Source organism: Microtus ochrogaster, unplaced genomic scaffold (assembly GCF_000317375.1).
Source record: "Microtus ochrogaster isolate Prairie Vole_2 unplaced genomic scaffold, MicOch1.0 UNK5, whole genome shotgun sequence".
NCBI lineage: Eukaryota > Metazoa > Chordata > Mammalia > Rodentia > Cricetidae > Microtus > Microtus ochrogaster.
In genome coordinates, this window is record NW_004949103.1 from 17,138,852 (window position 1) to 17,163,777 (window position 24,926).

Genomic DNA, 24,926 nt, shown 5'->3' on the forward strand with positions numbered 1-24,926 from the left:
GGGAGGGAGGGAGGGAGGGAGGGAGGGAGAGGCCTATGTCTCATAGCTCTTACATGGGAATCAGAAGACAGTCTTGGATGTTGTCCTTGCCTTACACCTCATTTGAGACTGGTTCATTTTGGCATTTGCTGTGTGCACCAGGGTGTCTGGCTCCTGAGCTTCCCCACCTCATGTGACTGTCAGAGCACTGGGATTACAGATGTGTGCTAAAATGCCTGGCTTTATGTGGGTCTGGGGACTCAAACTCGGGTCCTCTTGCTTGTGCAGCCAGCTTCCAACCCATGACATTTCTCTGTAGAATGTGGGCACATCCAGGTCAGCACTCCTCAGAGCAACCTATATAGATCTGAGAAGACCTAGGGAAGGACATCAGCGGGCGGAAGTAAAGGGATCAGTCCCAGCTAGGGACCATGGCCTGCAACACCTACCATCTGGCTTCCTTGAAGTAGCCCACTAGCTTTATCGCTATCAAGGGACAGGATAAACAGTTTGGAATAGTTTCATCTACCTAGATGACCTCTCTCTATAGCCTGACATTTGTCAAATATGTTTACTCTTTAGCAAGATCACAAATTGGCTCCAAGTCTACAAACTACCGTCAAAATTCCTACAATGGGGCTGGGGGATATAACTTATTGGTAGCAAGCTTGTCTAGCATGCATTTGCCCCTGGATTCAATCCACAGCATTAATGGAGATAGTGTGACAGTGAATGCCTGCGATGCTAACATTTGGAAGGTCGAGGAAAGGGGATCTGGAGTTCAGGGTTATCCACAGCTACCTCAGCAAGTTCAAGGCCAAACTTGGCTCCACGAGACTATCTCCTAAAATAAAACAAAATAAAACTAGATAGTATTGGTCAGGAGAGGGAAGAGGGGAAAAGAGAAGACCCACAAAGTCTTCTGCCTCATGAATTCTTTTCCACAGCCCACTAGAGTTTCAGAAGAGGTTTCTGGATTCCTTCTCTCTAGTCCAGAAACCAGTATCCACTTAATGTCATTTGCCTGTGTATCTTGGCTCAGAACTGTGGCCATCCAGAACTCATAAAAGATGGCTGGTGAAACTCGAAACAAGCAAAGCTAATGCCATCTTCTATGACCTGTGTGTTATCTAACCTCTCCCTGTTTCCTGGTCTAAAACGAGTGTATCAGACTCACTCAGGAAAGGGAAAAGTGTTCTTCCATATGTCAGCTCTGACTGGAAGTTGGCCAATACAGAAGATGGCTGCCACATCAGCAAGGAAAAACGCTGTGATAGATTTGTCATGTCTGTCACTGGTGTGAGAATGGGGTACATAACACACACCAAGTATTTGTCATCCTGAATCTTCTTGCTCTTGACTGTTCTTCACAGAGGGCATCAGAGTCAACCCATCATCTCCCTAGTGCTTCTCTCTCGGCCACTCATTCAGCACTAAGCCCTTTGATCTCCCCGCCACTGCTTGATGGACATTCAACTTACTTCCTTAGGCAGACTACAGGTTCGTAAGGGCGGGGCAGGTTGCCTGGCATGATCGGTGCTGTACTCAAAGCTGAAGCTCAAAACGGTATCAGCCCAAGGATGAACTGATATAAGTGGAGAAGACTTTGCTCATTCCCTTCCAGATGCTGGTAAACAAGACAATTCCCTGAAATCAATGGGACTCAGCACCTTCACTGGGATTCAGCTGCTGCTTGGGGAGAGGATGAGAAAGAAGTGGAGGAGGCAGAGGAGGTGTGACGGGGAGAGAACACACTGCTTCTTGCTCGGCTGGCAGTAGGTTAAATGGAGACACACAGAAGCAGGGGTAGAAGGGCTGTGATACACACAGGGAGTCACCCCACCCCCTGCTCTTTCTCTCCAGGACCGCACCCACCCCAAGACAAGGCTCCATCCAAGCACCCTTCCCTTATGTCCCAAAGCAAGGCTGTTGCAATGACAAAACTATACCCAAAAGGAAAAGCGCCACTCCCTGTCCTGTGCCCCCATTTGTATCTGTGTGGTGGCCAGAGACTAGAACCCCGATGCCTACAGCATAAAACCCAGTGAGGTTGGTCCTTCCAGTTGTGTGTACACAAATCTGTACACAAGTGCTTACTTTGCATGAATTGGGTTCTCTATTTCGGTAAGTTATTCTATCTAGAAAGTTCTCAGAAAGGTGGACAGCAAATTTCTGCTCTTCACATACATGGATGGTAGACTGTGTCCCCGATTCAGCCACAAGAAACCCCAAATATTTCAAAATGAACATACTCCCAAATCCAACTGAAACATTGTAGCTCAGGCCTTTGGCAGCACAAAGAAGGAAAAAAAACAGTGATTATTGTAGAACAGCCATTTGCAGTCCCACCTGAGCAAACAAACACCAGCCACGGGGAATTCCCAGCATCCATCCACCCATTCAGCTTCCATCTTTTTACATAAATCACCCAACTGAAGCAGTGAGAAATTCACTAACTCATTCTGAGAGGGGAGGGAAAAACCCAAAGCTTCGGTACATGCACAAAAACAGCAATTTGACCGCACAAGTAAATGACGAATTTTCTGTCTGTGTTGAAATTCAATGCAGTGAAAGAAAGGCCTTCCCAGAAGATGAGGTTTGAACATCACCAGAAGCGGGAGGTGGAAAAGGACCACTCAAACCCCCAGGACGGCACTTGCCACTAATTAGCTCTGTGAGGTCTTTTGACATCCAGTTCAAGGAATCTCTGCAAAAAATTCCAATTTATGAAGCACACTTGCGGGCAACCGAAGGCAGCTATTCAGATTTCCACCAAGGAAAACGTGATGCTGTCCACCTCCTCTCCTGTGGCAATTTTCATTTCTCATCCGTACAGGGATGCAGCCCACGGGAGCCGAGGGAAGAGACCGCTCCGCGCTGAAAGGGTAAGGCACTAAAAATACCCGGACAATGTTCCTTCCAGGGAACCAGGAGGCGGCAGAAAGTGATAAATATAAGTTTCCAAACAGCGTAAAGACAAGGCGGAGAACTGACGGGGTCTCCTGAGAGGGCTATTTTACCGGGATAAACGGGATAAGTATAGCTCATTAGAGAGAATCACCACGGCTTCTCACACGTTGGACAAACGCGGGGAGAAAAATCTCCTCGGGAAATTTTTGTTTTCAAGCTACATAAAACGGTCGGGAGGGGGAGAGGCAGGGGAAGGTGGCCATGAAGTACATCTGGGTTGGAGAAATGGTTGGCACTTCATTTTTAGTACTGGTGATTAAACCGAACAAATCTTTGTGTGGTTTTACGTTCCATTTTAGGGCTGATGATTAAATTGCACAAATCTCGGTAAGATCTGAGATTCGTTTTTTAGGACTGGTGATTACACTGAACAAATCTTTGTGTAGCCTCCCATTTCTTTTAGGAGGGAAGGTTACATGGAACAAATCTTGATGACTATTGATAAGAAATGAAACAACTCACGGGGCTGTCACAGGGGTTAGTGTGTATGTGTGCTTGCGCGCACACACACACACACACACACACACACACACACACGATAGTTGGAGGAGTTAGGCTACCCTAAACTCCAGCGCCCCACGAATGAGATTTTGAAATTTTATTGTTTATTTCTGAATTTGTCCCTTCCACGGACCTGCCATCAGATGGCTTCTCAATTTGAAACATTTGTGGCTTGTTTCTCAGAAGTCTCCAAACCAAAGGGCCTCGAACAAGCAGAATCTTCTTGCAAATTGTGCGAGACTGTTCTTTTCAAAGGGAACAAAATCCTAATGCAGAAGAAAGCCAGCACGGTTCAGAGGTTCCGCTTACCTGGGAGACTCCACAAACCGGAAACCTCCAGAGTTCTTAGTTTCTTCTCCAGCTCTGCCACTCGATTCCCTAGGATTCTGGGTGAGGCAGGGAAAATATGAGGAGATTGAGTCACCACCGTCAGTGTTTAGGCCTAGGTGTAGCTACTGGGGAGGTCAGTAGGGCAAGCAGGCACACATGTGCACACACACACACACACACACACACACACACACACACACACACACGTATACTGTTCGACTGAGTTCTGCTCCACAAGGCAATCCCCTGGATTCCATATGGCAATTGTTCACTGCTAAAGGTGACAACTCATTTTGAACACTCTTAGCTGCAGCAGACCCTCATTCTGTGAGCGTGAGTTTGATTTTGGAACCAGCAAGTAAGATAGAGGGGCACACTGGAAAATGCTTCTTCTGAGGCAATAGAGCTATAAGATCGGCTTTCTCAGACCCACACAAGGTCTCACTGATGCCCATGCCCTAGGTATCAAGAACCATGTCGGATACAGTGTAGGTGGCTAATAAATGTGTGTAATTAAACACAGGCCTTTTCTTTTGTAGCTATCTGTAACCATCTATGAAAAGGGTGAATAATAAGAATTTCAAAAGAGCTTTCAGCGGGACTCTGTGATGACTCTGCAGGCAAAGGCATCTGCCAGCAAGCTTGACGATCCAAGTTCGATCCCCAGGGCCCACACAGTGGAAGGAGAGAACCAACTCTTGCTAGCTTTTCTCTGACCTCCTTACAGCAGACACGGCACATGTATACCCCACCTCCAAGACACACAAGTAAACAAATCTTAAAAAGAATTTAAAAATAATTTACAGTGATTTGGGAATCACTAAGATAAGGAGGTTGTTTTCCAAATGACCATTCACTGGGACAGCTCAGTTCTGAAATGTGCACTAGAAAAGGTCAGACTGTGGGCTTGGAAGGCGGGCTTTGTGCGCGTGCATAGGTAAACATCGGGTCACTCGCTCCAGGCATTAAACATAGCCGGGACATGACTGACAGCCATGTAAAACCTTGCTTTCCAGTGGTCTGGAATTGGAAACCAGTCTTTATTTTCATTTGGGGGATTTTCTTGGCACCGCTGTGCTGAGATGACATGAAAATCTCCTTAATAGCGAATTCTCGATTCCTTTCAGTGGGGAAAAATTAGAGCAGCTGAATTATTCTCCTACGTCTCTTTCTGTTCCAGAGATAGCTGCTCACACCCACGTACATTCGGGGCCATGAATATGCATATGGCTGCACATACATACAGTTCATCCTGATTTTACCTGAATCGACCTGCAGGCTCTTCGTCTTCTCTCAGAGTTCGCAGGGGAAACTGGCCCTGCTCTGCTTGCTTTCCTGCATCCTCTACAGCCCCTCTCTCCTTCCTTCCTTCCAGTCTCTCCCTCTTCACAGCACTCATCCACTCCTTCCAGTTTCGCACCACCTGTGGGGTCTGTTTTGCTTTTACACCCTTGACCCTTCCATCGACACCGCTGTTCCTAATCTGCCTTTCAATATTTTGCACGGAGCTTCTGATGCCAGCTCCCTTCCTCGCGGTTGATGGGTCTGACGTGCAATCACAGCGGTACTCCCTTGTTTCTTAATGAGATGAGATCACATGCCTGCAGCTGCTTCTTAGGACAAAGGCTAAGGCTTTACTCCTCAGTGATGCTGAGGGGTGCCCCGGGCTGGGTTTATAGGTTGAGTGCAGGATTTGTTCATACTGTTTCCGGATAACCCAGCCATTTCTCAGAGAAATGGAATGAGTGAAGTGGCCGGTACCCCCTACCTCCTACTCCCATAGAGCCTGCTAGAGTTTCTCAGTGGTTGCTGTGTTCTCTGGTCTGATACCTGAGTGCAAGGCTAGAGGCAAGAAAGGATCAAGGAGAGAAACTGTGGCTATGGCAACAACAGCAATAGAACCATCAGTAATAGTTGACTGCAATTCCTTAAAAAGCTGTGCTCATGGAACTGTGGGTATAGCCATGGGTGATGTGCAGAATACAACCCAAGATGCTTTGCTGCACAACTGGACGGGATCTCCTGCCCAGACTCAGCCAGTGACTTAGGCAGGGGTTATGGGAGCTGGTATAAGAGGCCGGGGGAGCCACCGTGCTGGCAGCTCTCAGGATGGAGGGAGGGGTAAGAACAAATGTGGCTCGGGAAGTCTGACCAATGCGAACCCAGCTCCTGGGATCCACCTCTGTGCTGCAGGCTGGGTGGGGAACCAAAAGGAGAGGACCCTGTCCCAGTTCCATGTGTTAGCAGACACACATGGACAGTGTGTTAGGGAACCTAAGGACAAGTGATACGTAGCCAGCATTTGTTCCAATCCAGGTATTGTGCCTTTGAAGAATATGAGCATACTGCCCTGTTATTTTTTGTTTGTTCATTTTTGGTTTTTGTTTATCTTCAACATTGCACTAGGCAGTCCTTGATTTATAGACGAGAAGCTTGAAGCTCACAGAAGACGATGACTTACTCGGGGTCACACAGCTGGGAATCAGAGGGACTAGACAAAGACTAAGCCGGAAAACACACAAGTCTAATAAAAGCCGAGAGCAAAACTGACGAGCTATGAGAAGGCAGAACCGGAGAGGCCAGTAGCACCTCGGATGGAGAAGGAGCCTATGGTCATGCTGAGAGAGCTCGGGCTTTTAAGCACAAGTTCTGGGGAACTATTGAGGTCTTCTAAGCAGCAGAAAGCAGTTTAGGAAGTGGTCCTCACATGAAGTTGAGAACAGACAAGGATTAGCAGTAGAGACAGAAAGACCACTTGGTTGGAAGTCATCCAGGAACATGAAGATATGACCAACAACCAGTGGGGATAGAGGGGATCCAAAGGAACAGGGCCACAAGGAGGGAGGGAAGGAGCTGAGGTTGTGTTAAAGATGCTTGAGCACAAGGAAACTCATGGAAGAGATAACCGTCTGATCACAGGGCCAAAGAGGAGATCTACTCTTGCCAACAGAGTGAGGCAGGAACTGGAGACTGGCAAGAAAGGGCTGTGACAAGGAAAGGAACAGGGACAAGACAGAGCCTGGAAGCCACTAGGAGAGAAATGCTAAAGGGAAGGGTCCACTTCTTCCAAGAAGTTCACGGGAGATGTGACATCTACCTTGGTGTCAGGAGCATGAAGGGAACCCCAGTTCCAAGTGAGAAGCTAAGACAGGTTAGCAGATGGGAGGGAGATGGGTCTGCAAAGAAGACAGCCAGTAGCACACAAATGTAGCCAGGGCAGGAGATGGAGGCGCACCTAGGCTTGGGAGAGGTTTTTGGTATGGGTAGGATGAGAGGTTTTTTGTTGTTTTTTTTTTAAGGTAGTTACAGGTTGTTTTAAGATATAGTACAGATATTGGTACATGTGTCCCACCCCCGTCCCTTAGTCTAAGAAAATCGTCCAGATTTCAAGCCCCCATACTGACTTTGCCACACAGCTTCTGATGCCATTCCTGGGGATAAGGTTAGAAATCAACAAAGAGAACCCAGGAGCTGGCCAGTCTGGCAGAATTCCTAGGTGAGGGTCCAGACAAAGGCCCCAGCCTGAAGGGGAAGCTGTGGCTCTCTGTACTGCCTGGCGTGCCCCACCCGGAGCCCCCTGAAACACGGCTGTGATCCAGGACATCACTGTTACATGAGATTTAAAAAACTTCCCAGCTCCTTTGCCACAGGCTAGGGAAGCAGCCAAGGTATGTCACTGAATTTTTAGCCTGTAAAAGCCATCTCCTCTGCTGCAGCGTCAGCCTGTTTCTTTAGTGGGAACCAGGTAATGGCTCAGGCGTCATCAAGAAACAGAGCCAGCAAACTGCCACGCCATTGAGCATCATTCAAATGCAAAGTCCCACGGTACTGAGCAGTTATCAAGGTGGTTTCCACAGGACCCTCTGCCTAATAGAGGCCATTGTGAAAGAGAAGAAAGCCGGTAGGCAGAGCTTGCACTTCCAGAAGGGAGGCTCTTTAGTTCTGACATACTACCTCACCTCAATAAAGCTTTTTTTTTTTTTTCAGTTATAAGGCTAAATCACAGGGGTACCAGCAAGCTGACCAAATTCACATTCTGTTCTCAGTCTTCATCTAGAGTACACTTAACTTCTTTATACACCTCTGGGAAGTAATGAAACTGAAGGCCTTCAAAGTACCAAAAAAAAAAAGGCATATGTAACACTCCTTTGTGTGCCTATATGATGCTACCTCCACGATCTACCGTTACAGGAGAAAAGCAAGCCAAAGAACAGACACAAAGGGCGCCCCTCCCTTTTCTTTCATAAAGAACCACTGCTTTTTTTTTTTGTTTTTAAAAATATCCATACATATAAGAATACTGAGGTGTGTTTTCACGTACTGCGCCTTTGTTTGCATGATTCTAAGGTCACATGGAACACAAGAAATAGTGACTTCTCCCAAGGAGGGGATTTGGACAGCCGAGATGCGTAGAGGGTCACAGTTATTTAACCGTGGCTCATGTGCAAAGTGGTACTTAAAAACAAAACAAAACAAAATAACAAGAAAAAAAAACCCACGATGAATGGAAATGTCAGCCTCCGCGGAGCGAGAAAGTGGTTTGCATCTGGGGCCTATACATTGCAGGGGGTTCAAAAGAGCCCAGAGCTGGCCAGGAGTGAGAAGCAGACTGACTGCTGGCTCCAGGGGATCCCCAAAGACAGCCCTCCCCCACCAGAGTCCCGTCCCTGCTTCCTGAGAAGTAGCTGCGGTTCAGCATGGCTGTTTCATTTTGCAAGGCTGTTGCAAACGTCTCCTGTCAATAAATTACCCTGTCATCCAGGGAGATTGCCGGCCTCCCTTTGATGCTCTTGCTTTCTCCCACATACATCTTCATCTCTGCTACGGGCTCCTCTACACTCCATCATTTCCCTTTTCTCTTTTGTTTTTATAACACTTTCAATCATTTTCCCGTGGTCTCTTCCCCGAGCGTCCCTGCCGTTGGCGGTCCCAGCTCTGGTCCCTCCCCTTGAACTCTAACATCTGTTCTTGCACCGTTCTCCTGCAGTGTCCTTGTGGCTCTAAGTGTGAGTCTCAGGAGCAGGACCACCTATAACTTCCAGGGTTCTGTGCAAGATAAAAATGTGCCCTCCCTCTCCCTGTGAAAAAATAAGTATCATGAATTTCAAGATGGTGGTAACAGTATCTGGCCAAATGCCAAATCCTTCTTGGTGCTGACTGCACACCACAAAGCTGGCTCTGTGATTCAAATGAGTTCCAGTGTTAGAAACTAAATTTCCAAGCTCGCAGGGCAATGCTAATCGCCCTTAGGAGGGTTAGGATGGGATGAGGAGAGAAGAGTGAGGGCCCCGCCATAGCATCAGCGGGTTTATGAGAAAGCAATCCAGGCAAGCATGCCTACCATATCTGACCATGTGGTGCCCGGGTCATGTTCAGATGTGGCACGAAGGCCACCACCAGACACAGTGGCATGCTCTGGAACTCAGCCTCCTGGGGCGTGAGAAGTGAACTTCTCATTTTAAAAAAAATATTCATAAACTACCTAGTCTCGGGTACTCAGCTTTAGGAACAGAAAACCGACTGGTGTAGGTGACATTGTTGGCTTTAATTCACTTTTCACTCAGTGTTCTCAGGACGTTTTCAACTGTGCGCTGCTACTCCTGACCGCTATTTTGAGGTGCCTTAACTTGCTCAGTTTGGTACAACATAATCAACACTCATTTAAAAATCAAACAGGATGTTCCATCTTAATTGACTCTTCCTTTGGCAGGAAGTTCCCTCACAGGGACAGCAGCCCGTCGAAGTTGACAGTTGCTTTCCTGGTCATCAGAGACCCTCAGATTCAAGTCCTGGAGTTGAAGGGGCACTGAGGCAGCTCCCGCCTCAAAAGGAGGGCTAAGGAAGAAGCGAGAGAACTGGCATTGTCCTGTGGGAGCTACCATGAAACTGGTGTTAACAGAGTACAGCTCACTAAGAAATCAAGATTCCTGCTTCGTTGACTCTGGTGGATAACCCGGATGCCAATGCAAAGTAAAAGACAGTTGTGGTTCCATGGGTTCTTTCCCCGCTAGATTTCAGGGATGTTACCTTCTTCCCAGAGTGCTCCTGGTTTACTTCTGGCAGCCCCTTTCCCACTCTCCCGTCCCCCAGTCTAAGGACCTACTGCACACCTGTTGGTTTGCCTCTGGTGTTGAATGACCATGTTTTTCTCATGGATCGTCTCCAGCAGGGCCGTGGCCAGAGACTTCAGGTCAGCGATGGACTGTGGAGTAGCTGGGAGGCTGCACCCGTGATCTTCAGAGAGCAGATCCTGGACTAGGGAAGACACAAAGGTTGACAGCTCAGTCAGGGATTCCGACACGTGGGGCTGCAGACCCATGTCCATTCTTCCTGGGAATGGGGCACCCCAAGCTTTGACATGATACTGTGTTGTCCTGAGAGCCTATCTCAACTACCACAAGGAACACAACATGAAACTCAGAGCTAAGTGAAAAAGTCTCAAAGAAATTGGACCTCCCCCCACCTTTAAATTCTCTTCTTTTTGTCAAACTGGGGTGGAGCCGAGGGCTCTCCTGCTAGGCAAGCAAGCAAGCAAGCAAGCAAGCAAACAAGCAAGCGCAAGCGGGCATGCCCGCTGAGCCACACTCACCTCCAGCCATTTGCAGCTTATTCAGAGACTAACAACATTTTCACTTGCCAGCCTGTGAAGGCATTTTTATGCTAACTCACTGAGACTAGGAACTGAGACAAAAAAAAAAAAAAGACCCCAAACCTAGCAAGCATTATTTATTTCCATTTTGTTAACAATAAAGCAAGTCTCAGATGGGTTAAAAAACACTTACTAAAGGTTGTACTGCCCTGGAAATGACCTAGCTTCCCCGCCCTTCAGGCTCTCTGGTTAGGGCAAAAGTAATACGCCACTTTAAAGGGGTAAATCAACGGGGAAAAAACACAAGTGACAGCCACCCTGGTGCCCTCCTGACTATGAAAAGGCACAGTGCTCTCTGGAGCACCATTTCCTGGGACTGTATGCATGTATACGGATCCATTCAATATTCTTCTGAAATGGGGAAAATACACTTTTTCATTTAACAGCATTCCATCCCATTAGTATCCCCCAAAATATAAAGGTGAACCCCCACTTTAATAGTTCATCTAGGTTTATAAAAGTTCATTTAGCTATTACGAGGTATTAATGCCATTTCCAGTTAAAATATAGAATGTATGACCAACTGGCCTTGAACTCACAGAGATCTGCCTGCCTCTATCTCCCAAGTACTGGGATTAAAGGTGTGCACCACCATGCCCGGTTTGAAGAAATTTCTTATGGCAAAAAGCTCCTATATGTCTAATTTATTTCTTACTAGTTCTTACTAGGGGATCATTTAGGTTTTTCATAATGGGCTGCCATGCTCATACACTTAGATTACTAATCCCATAGACCATGTCATAGGCTCCTTTCATAGGTTTTTCTAGAAGACTTGAGTCAGTGGATAACTAACTCTGCCTGTGGTGTTTGACTATGACTGGCACTTGTGACATAAGAGTCAGGACACGGATCCTTCCTCTAAACTGGTTGCTAGGTATGGTATCCACGGCCAACCATGCATTGGGTTCTCTCTCTCTATCTCAGTCTCTCTCTCTGTGCATATGTGTTCATAAGCGTGTACATGTGTGGAGGCTGTAGATTGACATCAGGGCTTTCTTTAATCTCTCTTCCTTTTTATTTTTGAATCAAGGTCTCACTGTGCATCCCTAGCTAGCCTAGAACTTGATATGTAGACCAGGATGGCCTCAAACTCCTGGAGATATCTGCTCCCAGAGAGCTGAAATAAAAGGGAAATAAAAGGCACTTTGCCTGATACAATCTTATTAATTTTTTTTTTTTGAGACAAGGTCTCTCACTGAACCTGGAGCTCACCAATTAGGCTACCAGAACTGGTGAGAAAGCTCCAATGGTCCTCTCGCCCCTTCCTCACCAGTGCTAGGATTATAGTGTGCAGCGCCACAGCCAGTGTTTGACATGGGTGCTGGGGATCTGAACTCGGGTCCTCTTGCTTACACAGCAGACACTTTCCCTGCTGAACCACATAGATGGGCTTTCCCTTCTAGGGTGTGATAGCTTCCCATTCAAAAACACTTCTAGGGTGTTCATTTCTAGGTGAGTGGGGAAAAGAAGTTGCCTGGGGAAGTACCTTGATTGTGAAGCCCACTGCATAAGCCATGCTTTTGAAAGCCAGTTCCCATTAAGACTGGGCCATGGTAGCTGCCGGTCGGCACTGTTGGCAGCTGAGGAAGCCGATCTGTGCAACCTAGGCTTAAGTCGAGAACTGACTGCAGAAAACGAAGTACCAGACTCAAGCTCTCTGCTATTTATTCCCCTGGACTGCTCCCGGAGATCATTATTTTTCATTGGAATCGACAGGAAGGAAGAACAAAGCTGCAATCAATAAAAGCTTCTTTGAAAACGGCATGCGTTCCCATGATCCATGGTGCTGTGATCTATGCAGTAGGGGGCTTTTCCATTCTGCCTGCAGAGGCCAGGAGAAATATGCTTAAAGGGGGCTGGGCACCTAGGGGCTCTCGGGTGGTAATGGGAAGGAAAAAGATTCTCAAGAGGATCCAGTCATTGGAAAAGCTCCAAGGTGATGGTTCTCAAAGTGGGCTCTCCCACTACAAAAGCATGGCCTGGGAATCCGGAAGATGAAGATTCTCAGGTCTCACCCCTAAGACTGGGAAAACCAGAAACCTGGGTGGGCGTAACCTGGGTTAGAAAGACTCAGGCAATCCTGCTGCAAGGTGCAGTCGGGTGCTCGTTTTCTGTCCCACAAACCCTGAGGTTTGGGTGGGACATGTACTTTAGTTCTTTGCTCAGAAATTGGTCCAACCTGGATATTAACTCCTACCTTGCTTTGCAGACAGGACCCCGGTCAGAGCACTACTGTTGGACTTGCCTTGACCCTTGGAGTTTTTCCGTCTCTCCAGAGCATTCTGCAACAGCAATGGAAAAACCAAAAGCTTTTGTCAGAAAAGGCAGCAATGAAAAAAATACCTCGTTAAGGAGATATACCCCATGAATACTGGCAGACTCAAAATGTAGCCTAAAACATAGACCTCTCCGTCCTTGGGATTTTAAAAGACTCTTTTTAGAGAGTCTGTTTAGTTTTGAAGTTACAGCGAAGGAGAAAGGCGGTAACCGTAGCCTTGTATTCAGAGGGGTTTAATCCACATTCTTTAAATGGAATCTGAGGCAGGCTAACATGTGGAGAGACTTGTTATTGTATTCATTTTAGAATAGACCTGAGATGAAGATGACATTTGCTTTCATGTACTAATGGTGGTACCAATGATGCTTGGCTTGGGAAAAGATCATTGCCAATTTGTGATGTCTGTCTTGGACATAGGATTAAGTACACACGCTGTTATGGTCTCAGAATGGACTCTTGCCTTCACACTGATATATAGTAGTCAGCCATGTTTGGAATATGAACAAGATACATGATATATGAAAAAATACACATGGTTGGAAATTTATATGCCAAAAAGCACATACTTCCTTGCTTCATGTTTATAGATAGATCGATATAAATGAAACTGTGACTCCCGCCAAATGGAAAGCCATGGTGATCTCTGGGAACTAAAGCCAATGTCAACAACCATGACACTGAGCCAGCTCTCCCTAGCATGCAGCTGGCTGTAAAACTCCACCCGTAGGAAGAGCCATCAATTTATTTTCAAAGCAGAGAGACCCAGGAGAGCTTTCCAATTATAACACTTACAACTAACACAGCAGAAATAGATATTATCAAGCCAGTGAAGCTGGAATTGGACTAAATGGCAGTGAGGTGAATTGAAACATCCTACCCTTGCAGTGTGCCTCAAATATTAGCGTTTGGGTTGTGATGTTACATCTTTGTTTCTTCCACGGAGACCCTTTTCTTGGGGGATAATTATGACACAAATAGCATCTGACAACTGTACATTTCATAGAGGAAGTGGAGAGGACCCCTGAGTTCACAGGGCTGAGACTCCCAGGTGGAGGCACACAGGTTTTGGAGGTCTCAGGATGCCCTGTCCAGACTATAGACGTAGAAGCAGATACCGGGGGGGGGGGGGATGGTGTTGGGAGTTTGCTGTTTTGTGACTGGTTATACTAGCTACCCCAACGAGGGGTCTTACTGAGCTCCATTTGGGAGGATAGAAAAGCGACGAAATGTCTTTGAAACATAAAAGAGACTCGAAATAGGATGACACACGGATGCTGAGTGGAGAATCACAGACTTGGTCTTGATTGTGGTACCTTGTACTTGGCGATGTTGGACTTCAGAAGGCTGACCTCTTCATGGAGTTGTTTCAATCTCTCCTGGAGATATCTGGAAAAAAAAAACAACAACAACCCACACCTAACAAGGATAGGCATGGGGGAGAAATGAAGCCCACCGAATGATAAGAGCAAAACAGGGAGCCCAGATGTCATTTGCGTGTAACGACTTCCTTCTCATCCTGGAGGGCAGGGGCGGGAAAATGTGACCTTTTATTAAAGGGATGCGATCAAGGTCAGACATGCCCAAATCACAGACACCCCATTTTAAAACAGCCCTCTCGGAGATCCCCTCGGGGACGACAACATTCTTTTTCACATAATTCTCATTAAGATGATTGCACCAGGGAGCAAACCAGGAAGAGAAGACGCCAGCCATAACACGAGTCAGACACATCTACACACGGAAATGTGCCTGGGGGCAAAGACACAGCTAAGGGAATTTCTCAATTTATTTTCTTATTCTTTCCCCTCTCCTTGACAGCAATCACAAACAACTCTTCCTAGCTCTTCACCCTTGTGGCCCAATCAGAGAAGGTGTAGGAAGCGGGGGTGGGGGGCTAGACAAGTGGGAGTCTCCCACTCCCCTTCTTTTATAACCAGCACACGCCATTGCCAATATCTGTGGGCTGTAACTTACTTTTTATTCCAAATGCGGCTGTCTCAACTGCAGGCAGGGCTTCAGGACCACCCCGCCCACCAGACTGCCTCCCTTGGATGCTCAGCACTCACCTGTTCTCCATGCACAGAGCATCCACATCAATGATTCGGTTCTCATGACCACCCAGGATATGGTTGAGCTCCTGGTTCAGCCGGTCCACTTTGTCCTGGTAGGAAGCCCGCTCTTCCTTAACGTCCTGGAGTTCATCCACTGATGCCTGCAGGTCATGTTCCAAGGACTCAATCTGAAATCCAAGGAGTGACATAGTGTTCTCAGCCGTGGGCTTCCGGGTCAGGGGTGCGGCTTCCACTAGACTAGCTGACTTGGAGAGCTGAGGGGTACTGCTAGAGTCACCCACATTGCATTGCATGCTGGGTAGGACTTGGAGCTGGGGGCTACCTTCCAACCAGACACTTAACATGGGTGGGATTGCTGAGCCTGATCTCTCATCTCTGCACACTGCCCCCATTCACAGACGAGGAAAGGACGGGCTGATCCTAGAGTCTTACAAAGGCAATGCAGTTCCAAGTCACTCAGTCCGGGTGTCCTGGGCCCAGTTAGCAAAAAAAGGAAAAGGAAGACTCTGCCCCTGTGGGTGCTTCCCAAACAGGGCTCTGCACCCTCTGAAATTCTGCCCACAAAGCATTGCTCAGCATCTTAGTGGAAACTCCTAAGTTAAAGGCCAGTTTGTCACATTTCCTCCCCACTGTCGAAGTGGGTGGAGGACGGCAAGTTTCTTGATGTGCTCAGAACAATAGAAAATCAATGCTGGATACACCTGGCTAGGGGTCAGACACTCAGTATGAACCTAGGTAGAACCGAGAAAGTCAAGACCTCTCGGCATCCCTGGCCTTCTCTTGGATTTGGATGTGTGCCTTACTTCCTGTTGTGAGGGGCCACGGGAGCATGTGTGTCCTGCTTCCTGTTGTGAGGAGCCATGGGAGCATGTGTGTCCTGCTTCCTGTTGTGAGGAGCCATGGGAGCATGTGTGCCCTGCTTCCTGTTGTGAAACCACATGCAGGCATCCCCACCCAAACCAGAGCTCAACAGTCACCTGTTCCTTAGCTCGTTCCAGCTGCTCAACCAAATCCTCCCGCTCATGGGCTGCGAAATGCCTCATGCCAATTTCTTCATCTCCGAGCCTTTGTTTAGCAATTGTCATCCTCAACAGCTGCATTTTCCATGATTAGAAAAAAAAAAGGCAAAGGAAGAGAGAAAGAATATGAATGAGCACATCCCCCCAAACCTCAAGGACCTATACAGAAATTTCTGGAAGAACAAAATTCTTGCAAGAACTACTGGAAGAAAGGACTTGCCAATATGATTAAGTTTTAAGAAAGAGAAAACTTCTGCTATAATTTGTGCTTGTTGATACATCTGTGCACACATTCAGTGTAAGGCCAGGGCACCCAGGCTTGATCCTGGAAGGCAGATGTGCTATTGGGCACTGCCACAATGAAGAAGAAAATCTTGAACCTCATTTAGACTTAGCCAAGACCCGTAATAACCCCTAGGACTGGTTAGGGTCTGCTGAGATGGCATGCCTCACATTGAAACACTAGGCGAGGCTCTCAAGAACTTGAAAAATGCTATTCAGTGTCCAGCAAGCTCACGCCAATGTGGTCTGTGAATGACCCAGATGTGGACTGGACTTGCTTCTTGAGGAAAAGATAAGTAGAGTGCACTAGAGAACACAAGTCTTGTATGCACCGTGACCAAGTGTGTGTGCTAAGAACTAATGTGTGAGAGAATACAGAAAGTGACCAAATACCTAAAGTACTCGAGTGTGTGTGTTTGGCCATGTAGACATCCTGCATACTGCAGCCCAGCTCCCACCCCCCAGGTAAAGTCACAGCAGGAATTATGGGAGAGGTCCCAGGATGAACCCATAGTCTCAGCGCATCCATGCCTGCCCATCACCATGTACTTATCCTAAAAAGATTCCTAATGCATCGTCTTCTCTCTATAGGTGGATGTGGATGGGCTCACATAAGCATGAAGCCCTTGGAATATGCTGTCCCTATCATATGGGTATGACAGCCCAGTGAGGCTCCCTGTGAACATGCTCTTTTCTTGTTCCTGCTTGATTGAGTCTTAGGAGAACACTGACCAGTACAAGTGGTTAAACTCCAGCATTTCCAAAGGATTTGGGTCAGGTGAGAGAGAGAAAGCTAATTCAAGCCAAGGCAGAATTACCTAATTGAAATGATGACAGCAATGGAGAGAAGTGGGAACTGCAGGAAGGCAGACAGGATGCAGTGACCCTCCATTGCCGCATTGACTCTCACGGTGTCTACTGGGCGCCGTGAGCCATGGACTGGCATGGGGTGGAGGATACTCACATGCAAAACTTCATGCCTAATGGAATCTGGTAAGTCCATACTTGGAGTTCACTGCGTGTGTACTTGTGGATTTTCCTACCCAGGCCAACTTATTTGCACCCCCAAATCCATGTTCAAGGTCTTCCAGCGTCATGGCTGAACATTCACAGAGTGGGAAAAATGTGAGTGCCAGATGTTCAAACCCAGATGAGGTCAACAAGGCCACCTCCTGTCTCCCTGTCTCATACCATGGACGGCCTGGCCATGACCTGCTTGGTGCTGAGTGCCCACATTTTTTTTTCTTTGATAATTTTGATGGTTTTATAAAATTCACAAATTTGTGGGACTCAGTGTGTTGCCTCCATGGATATATATATACTGTATGATGGTCATAGCAGGGTAATTAATACACACTTCACCTTCCACATCTATTATTTATCATGCAAAGCTTTGGACGCTAACTGCTCTGAAATACACAATCAATGTGCTAATTAACCATAGTCACCTACTACACAACAAAGTGTGGGGCTTAATCCCTGCAGTCTGTGACTCTATGGGGTACTAACACCTATGCTCCCATGCCCATCTCAGTCTCAGATTAACACGGTTCTTTTTTCTACTTCTTTTCTGTTTCTGTGATAAAACACTCTGACCAAAAGCAACTTGGGGAGGGAACGGTTGGTTTCGGCTTACACTTCCAGGCCACCGGCCATCATTGAGGGAAATGAAGGCAGAAAGTCAAGCAGGAACGGCAGAAAGCTAAACCAGAGCAGCTGACCGGCTTGCTCCTGGCCCATGCTGAGCTAGCTGTCTTATGCAGCCCAGATCCAACTGCGTAGAAATCTTGCTCTCTCCCACCCCCATCCCAGTAGGCTGAGACCTCTCATGTCAGTCAAGACACTCTCTCACAGACATGGCCAATGACTAATCTGATTGAGGCAATGCTTCAGGTGAGGGTCTCTCTCTCCAGGTGTCTAAAGGTTGTGCCAAGTTGACAATAAAAACTACCTAGTGCAACGTCTCTGTGAAGACCTTTTTCAAGACTCTGGATATGACAGTGATCCTGTGGCAACTGTCTTTCTGTGATTGATTGATTGATTGATTGATTGATTGATTGATTTAGCTAACATAATATCTTCTGGATTTCATCCATTATGAAGACAGAGTGGTATCCCACTGGATACATGTACCAGATCTTCTTTATCCAGTCCATTGATAAACACTTAGGTTGATGCCACACTATGGTTAGCCCGAGTAGCATATTAAGGAACATGGGCATGCAGGCATCTTTTTGATACAGTGATGTCATTTCCCTTGAATACATACCTGATGTAGGTGGGTCTTCTGTCTATGTGTCAATTTCATTGTTTAATAAAGAAACTGCCTTGGCTTTTTGATAGGGTAGAACTTAGATAGGCAGAGTAGATGGAACAGAATGCTGGGAGAAAGAAGCAGAGTCAGGCAGATGCCATAACTCTCCTCTCTGAGATGGACGCAGATTAGAATCTTACTGGTAAGCCACCACTTCATGGTGCTACACAGATTATTAGAAATGGGTTATTCAAGATGTGAGAATTAGCCAATAAAAGGCTGGAACTAATGGGCCAGGCAGACTCTCTGAGTCTGAGTTAGAGAATGGGTGAACCCATTAGTACATTGCTGATAAATTAAGCATCTCTGTTAAATAAGTGTATGTTCAATGGAAGATACAGAAACCACAGATGTGATGAGCATTGGCACAGTAGCTATGACAGAGGCTGGAAGGAGCCTCTCCACCTCCCCTGGGACCAGTGAGCCAGGACTCTCACACTGGGCATTGAAGTTGCCTCATGGAACACGTGGACCGCAGAAGCGGTTGACTCGAGCAAAAGCTTGAATGTGAAACATCTTTCATGTCCCCTGGTCCTGGGCTCAGGACAGCAGGACTCTGAAAAGCACATTTACAAAGACACAAAGCAAAGCCGAGAAGCAGCGTTTGTCAAGCCCCAGAGGCAGGGTCTCAAGCACGCAGGCTTTTGGCAGGAGGCTGCAGGAGACTCGGGCTGTGTCTTGAAGACTCAAGCTTTTCCCTGAAATGTTCCCTGATAGACAGACGGCATGAACTAGATGTAAAGAAACCTCACTTTCCAGTCACAACTGGCCTCACCGCACATTTTATTTGGAGTCACGCAATTATGTTTGTTAATGCCAGTTAGTGGCTACGCATGCCCAGTGAGGCCCCACTCCATAGAACAGAGTCATCTTCACACTGGATGCTGGTTAAATGTCAACCAACATGTTAGCTATCATTTGGTGTCTAATGTGCAGATAATATTGCTCCCACACTGCAGGGTTGAACTGGTTGAAACACATTTAAACGGAGGCTCAAGTTGGGTTGTTATTTGGGTCTGAAATTTAAATGCAGTCAGCAGAAGGGGCCTGATGAGGCTATTGCTGTGCCTACATAGAGCCCAGGGATATCAAGTCTGCCTTCTCCAAAGACAGCTCATAGGCTCTAGGGTCACCTGCTTAGGGCTGCCTATGCTCAGTCCCCAAGAATGAGCTTGAACTTCTCCAGGCCTCTGTATCTTCCTGCTGAGAGCACAGCATGAAATTGGAGTGAGTGGAGCCATAGTCAGGGAACACAGGATTAGGGGTCACATAGGTGATAAGGAATGAGGGATGCAGAAGAAAAGAACTAATTCTAAAAATTGAGTGATTCCCCTCACCCTTCTGCTAAGAGATACTGCATTTATGTATTCAATGCCCACAAACTGCATTTCCTCAGCTATATAATGCAGAGTTGTGATGTTTGCAATCATCAATAATGCCACAGCTTCGAAGCATACATACAACTGTTTGTCCTGGACTGTTTGTGTGATTTAAGGACCATCCAGGTCATCTGAGCTTGCCCCATGTTGAGAACAGCCATGAAGGATAAGGCTGTCTTCTCTATGACACCAGCTTTGTCCAGGAGCAGAGAAAGTGTGTGACTAATACCAGCTGCTTGCAGGATGGTTATCACCATCACCTTCATTGCTGTCATTGTCGTAATGATTGTTGCTGTCTTCACCACCATCACCACATCATCATCATCGTCATCATCATCATCATCATCATCATTGTCGTTGTCGTCGTCGTCATTGTCATCATCTGTTCAAGAACTCCTAACAACCACCCAGGGAAATTTGCTGTCTTCGAATGGCTGAAGTTGAGCTCTAGACCCAGGCTTACAAGGGAGCCTGAGGGGGTGGCTGTCCTCCAGGGGAAGTGACAATAAGCACTGATCCCCATGCGGGCTATCCTCAAACAGGGCATCACAACAATACAGCTAGTCTCCCAGTGCCAAGAGGACGAGAGCTCTGTGAACACCCGCTCTGTCACCAAGGGACACCATCATTCACTGATTTAGAGAGAAATAAATGTTTATGAATGAATTATGGACATGAGTCTTGGCTGGTGCACAAGGCCCAGCTGCAGCTCAGATGTCGCTGAGGGACAGGGAACAAAACAATGTTGCAGGAAGGCTCCGGGTTCTTTGCCAGCTGCCCAGGCCTCACCAGACCTAACCTATGGGAGGCCTTCCTAGCCCTTGAGTCAGAGGGGCTCAGTCCTTCTTTGACCTCTTCCCAGCTTCCTCCTGTCATGGTCTTCAACATTCTACAACTTATATATTTTTTTATTTGCTGGAATCCATTTTGTTCAGTGGGCACTGAGAGACAGCCAAGGTGGGAACCACTATTCTCTGCATGTTACCTGTGTTCAGATTCTTCTTCTGATAATCCTATGTGCCCTGATAAAGTCACCTAACATTGCCAAGCCACATGTGATTTGTGAATTTCAAAAACAAAGATAAGCATACTCTTATAGATATACTAGCATCTATACAAAGGAGTCTGTCAGCAGGGCACGGTGGCACGGGCCTTTAATTCCAGTACCCAGGAGGGAGAAGCAAGTGGATCTCTGAGTTAAGACCAGCCTGGTCTACAGAGTAAGTTCCAGGACAGCCAGAGCTACACAGAGAAATGCTGTCCCAAAAAAAAAAAAAAAAAAAAAGAAAAAGAAAAAAAGTAACAAGATTGTGAGGTCCGTGCACCATTCCTGGGCCTCAAGAAACTGTCATCTACACACTAAGTGTGTGTATCAGCTAATGGGCTCCCTACTTGGGATGAGAAAGCAATGTCCTCAAATCACTCGCAGTGGCTTTTTTCTGCACCAGATGGGCTCAGAGCTCTTGCTAAGACTGGGAGGCCCACATGGCCCTCCTTACCTGCCCCAAAGCCATTCCCAGCTACCTTGTGTCTGTGTTTCACCCATCCTGCCCACCTCCTAGTATCCATCCCAGCCCCCAGGTACTGTACTTCCTCTGCCCCTAGCACAGCTAGTGATAAAACATCCCACAGTCACCCCTGCCATCCTTGTCAAGGCTCAGATTAGAGATTTCCCTAGACATCTCATCTCAGCTAAAGCTATTTCTTCCCAGGTCCCCTGCTTCCCAGTGCCTGCCTCTTTCCACATCTGCGTGTGGCACCTGCCATCAGCTCCATGGTACCTCCTGAAAACTTCAGTTCCCATAGCCCAGTGTCAGGCTCCCCCGCAAGGATCTCCAAATGTTTCTCAGGTCACTGTCTCGCCATCATGCTAAAGAAGATCCTGGTGTGAGGCAGGATCACTTGACCCCTGTCCACGGAGTGGTGCTGTCCAGGGTGCTGAAACATGCTCAACTTGGGGAAAATCCACTGTATCCAGTCAGGTGAGGGCACAGACCAAGAGAGGCAAGGTCACTGGCTTAAGTCCCAAGTCCTAGGAATGACTGAGGTGAGGTTGGTCCTGGCTGTCAACGGCTTGTCCTCTGTTGTGGCACTGTGCTGTCCCACCCCTGCTCAGACAAAGCACATATACTTCTGCAGAGCCTGCTCCAAGTTAGCATGTGTTACAATTTCCCAATGTAATCCTCAAACATACACTCTGCTCAGTTCTACCTCAGGACACTTGTAAACCATCCCCCAGATATCTGTTCTCCTTCCTCCAGGGTCTCTGTGGCCTGGGCATGTGAGGGAAGAACTTCTGGGGTACCCCTACTGTTAACCAGCTAGCCTCATGGTCTGCCTAGTGCCTGCCATGGCTGACATACCCAGACTGTGTGCTATCCAGTAGACCTTCAATCAATACGGCAGAGGTGCAATGGTGAAACTCCACTTCCCAGGATCTAGGAAAGGGACTTGTTTGTTTGTTCAATTATGGGTCTACCACAAATGAAGTCCCATAGAAGTACGGACTTATTTTTTTTTTTTTGTGGCATCCCCAGAGCATATGTGTTAAATGAACAGAACCCATGGGCTAGATGAGACCCTACCTCAAAACAAAATGTCTGCTATACTCCAAGAAAGAATGTCTCATTAGGTGTCCCCTCCTGGAGATAGTGCAACAGAACCCCCCTTGAACCCTCTAGAACAGCTTGCTTGTACACAACTTCCCCAGCTCTGATCCAAGACTATGACAAACAACCACAGCTGAACACAACATGTTTTCCTTGTTTTTTTTAATAAGCAAAGTATACTTTAATTGATCACCTGCTTGCTCACTGGCTTGTCTTTATTGGCTGATGACTTGGGCTTCATTGCGCTGTAGGATCCATCCAGCCACTCCCCACAACCGGCAGTCACAGAAGGGCTCTGTGGCTTTACGGGGCCAACACCAGATCAAAGAGAGGTACTCAGGGCTGCCAGTTGGTGAAACATAAAGCTTACTATTGAAGGCAAAGCCGGCATTTCTCCAGTGTCACGGAGACGACTAAAAAAAGAACAAGTTTTCTGCCTCTGCCCATGCTATGCCCATGCCCACGACACGAAATGAAAGGCACACAAGAGCCACCATTGCTGTAATAGTGCCAGAGCCATCACTGACGTCACTGTCCCAGAGGGCCTGGGGGTGGCTGCTGTGGGTGCATCTTACAGGTGTTCCTTTAATAGGGTGCACGGCACACCAAGAGCTTCCAGAAGCCCTGCATAAAAATGATGCTCGCTGCTAGCAACACCTGGGGTGGTGATGAGGGGGCTGAGCTTGGAGGTCTGGCTGCCACGTGGCAGACTTTTTACTTGGATCGTGGTCTCTCCCAGGGCGTACACTGGGGGCCCTGGAAATAGTGGGACCACAGGAGGGAAGTTTGTGGCTACTGGTGACTAGTGTGAGGGAGGGGACTCTCAGGCAACACTGGTCGTGACACATTAAAGGTCGCCGTCCCCTCCCAGCCAGAGAACTCGCTGCACGGTGAGAAGGATGGAGCACACATTCCCTCATTATAGCTCATCACCCCGCTCTCTCATCTCCTCACACTAGACACTGTCTGATGACTTTATGTGTTTTGTTCTCTGTCTGTCTCCCCAATCAGCGTTTAAGTTCCCTAGTGGGGAACTTTGTGTTTCTCAGCCTCTTATGCAATGTTAGCTGCTGGAATACAGGAAGTCACCAGGTGTGTGTGGGTAGACACAGAAAGAAGCCCAGCCACCACCGATAGGCATCTTAAAGGTGAGGACACGGGAAACCCAGAGCATGACCAAATTTTTTCAGATCACTTACACCCTGGCAGGCAGAGCAGGAACACACACTGGGGTCTAAGCATGCCCAAAGATGGGGTCTCCTCGGTTGTCTGCACTATTGCTCTTCAGCCAGATCCTTCTGGGTGGCAAACCATCCCAAGATCATAGACATCAGTTTGGTGGTATACTGGTTAGCTCTATGTCAACTTGATTCAAGCTATAGTCGTGTGAAGGAAGGGAACTTCTATTGAGAAAATCCCTCTACAAGACCAGGCTATAGGCAGCCTGTAGAACATTTTCTTAATTAATGATTGATGGGGGAGGGCCCAGGCTATCGTCTCGTAGTCCTGGGTTCTATAAGAAAGGCTTAGCAACCCATGAGGAGCAAGCCAGGAAGCAGCACTCCTCCACGGCCTCTGCAACAGCTCCTGACTCCAGGTTCCTGCCCTCTTTGAGTTCCTGTCCTAACTTCCTTCAGTGATGAACAGTAATAAGGAAGTGTAAGCCAAATGAGCCCTTTCCTCCGCAACTTGCTGTGTTCCATCACAGCAATAGTAACCCTGATTAAAACAAGGACCTGATTGCTATGACATCGATTCTTATGCCAAGAAAGCTGGCTAAGTTCCAGAAGCTGGGCTCTCTCTGCCAGAGAGCTGGTCTTAAGACTCAGACAGCCTCTACAAGCTTGCTGTTGAAATTTTAGATCCACAGAGATCCTTCTTCTGCCACATTCCATCTCCTTACCCTTCTCTCTGTTCCACGTCTAGAAGAAAAGGCAGGCAAAGGCCAGGGATGTTGGGGACCTTCAGAGTAGGATCAGTACAGATGGGGGCGCTCCTTCCCACATAACTGGTTCTTCCCTCCCACAGATAAATACAAGGGCCCTGTATCAACCACAGGATGTCCCCAAGGTGATGGGTGCTGCCTGGAGCCTTTCTTCCTGAGTCCTCATTGACCTTTAAACAGTGAGATTTTTAATCCCAACACTGGGAAGGTGGAGACAGGGGGATCCCTGTGCCTTTCTGACTAACAAGTTCCAAATTCAGTAAGAGACCCTGTCCTGTCTCAAAATAATAAAAGGAAAGTAATCAAGGAAAACACCTTACATTAATCCCTAGACTCCACATGCATGCACAAATATGCAAGCACCCACACATGTGTGAACACATCCCACCAAATCAAAACAAAGCAAACAAAAACAAAAGCCCTGAAATTCTGAGGAAGGAGCAGCTTCTGGGGGGACTCCGTTGTCATCCTCTCATCTGGCTAGGGTTGGGAGTTTGTATTTCTCTGGGTGCATTCTTGCTCCTCACCCCAATTCTTGGGTACTAATCAGAGGAGGTCAGGTCGTAATGAGTTCCAGGCACCCTCACCCACATGTCACA

The 24,926-nt window shown here is 47.3% G+C and overlaps 1 protein-coding gene across 2 annotated transcripts in view; it reads right to left on the reverse strand.

Moving 5' to 3' along the window:
• Positions 1-24,926, reverse strand: part of Ccdc149 (coiled-coil domain containing 149) — a 92,545-nt gene that overhangs the window by 14,311 nt on the left and 53,308 nt on the right. The window contains exons 5-11 of one of the 2 annotated variants that reach the window (XM_005366038.3): positions 15,757-15,873; positions 14,774-14,946; positions 14,021-14,093; positions 12,627-12,711; positions 9,891-10,035; positions 3,760-3,836; positions 2,232-2,264 (exon numbers count right to left, since the gene is read on the reverse strand). In XM_005366038.3, coding sequence (XP_005366095.2) covers positions 2,232-2,264; positions 3,760-3,836; positions 9,891-10,035; positions 12,627-12,711; positions 14,021-14,093; positions 14,774-14,946; positions 15,757-15,873 — 703 coding nt within the window. The remainder of the gene's footprint in view (positions 1-2,231; positions 2,265-3,759; positions 3,837-9,890; positions 10,036-12,626; positions 12,712-14,020; positions 14,094-14,773; positions 14,947-15,756; positions 15,874-24,926) is intronic. The other variant, XM_013353335.2, reaches the window with a different exon arrangement.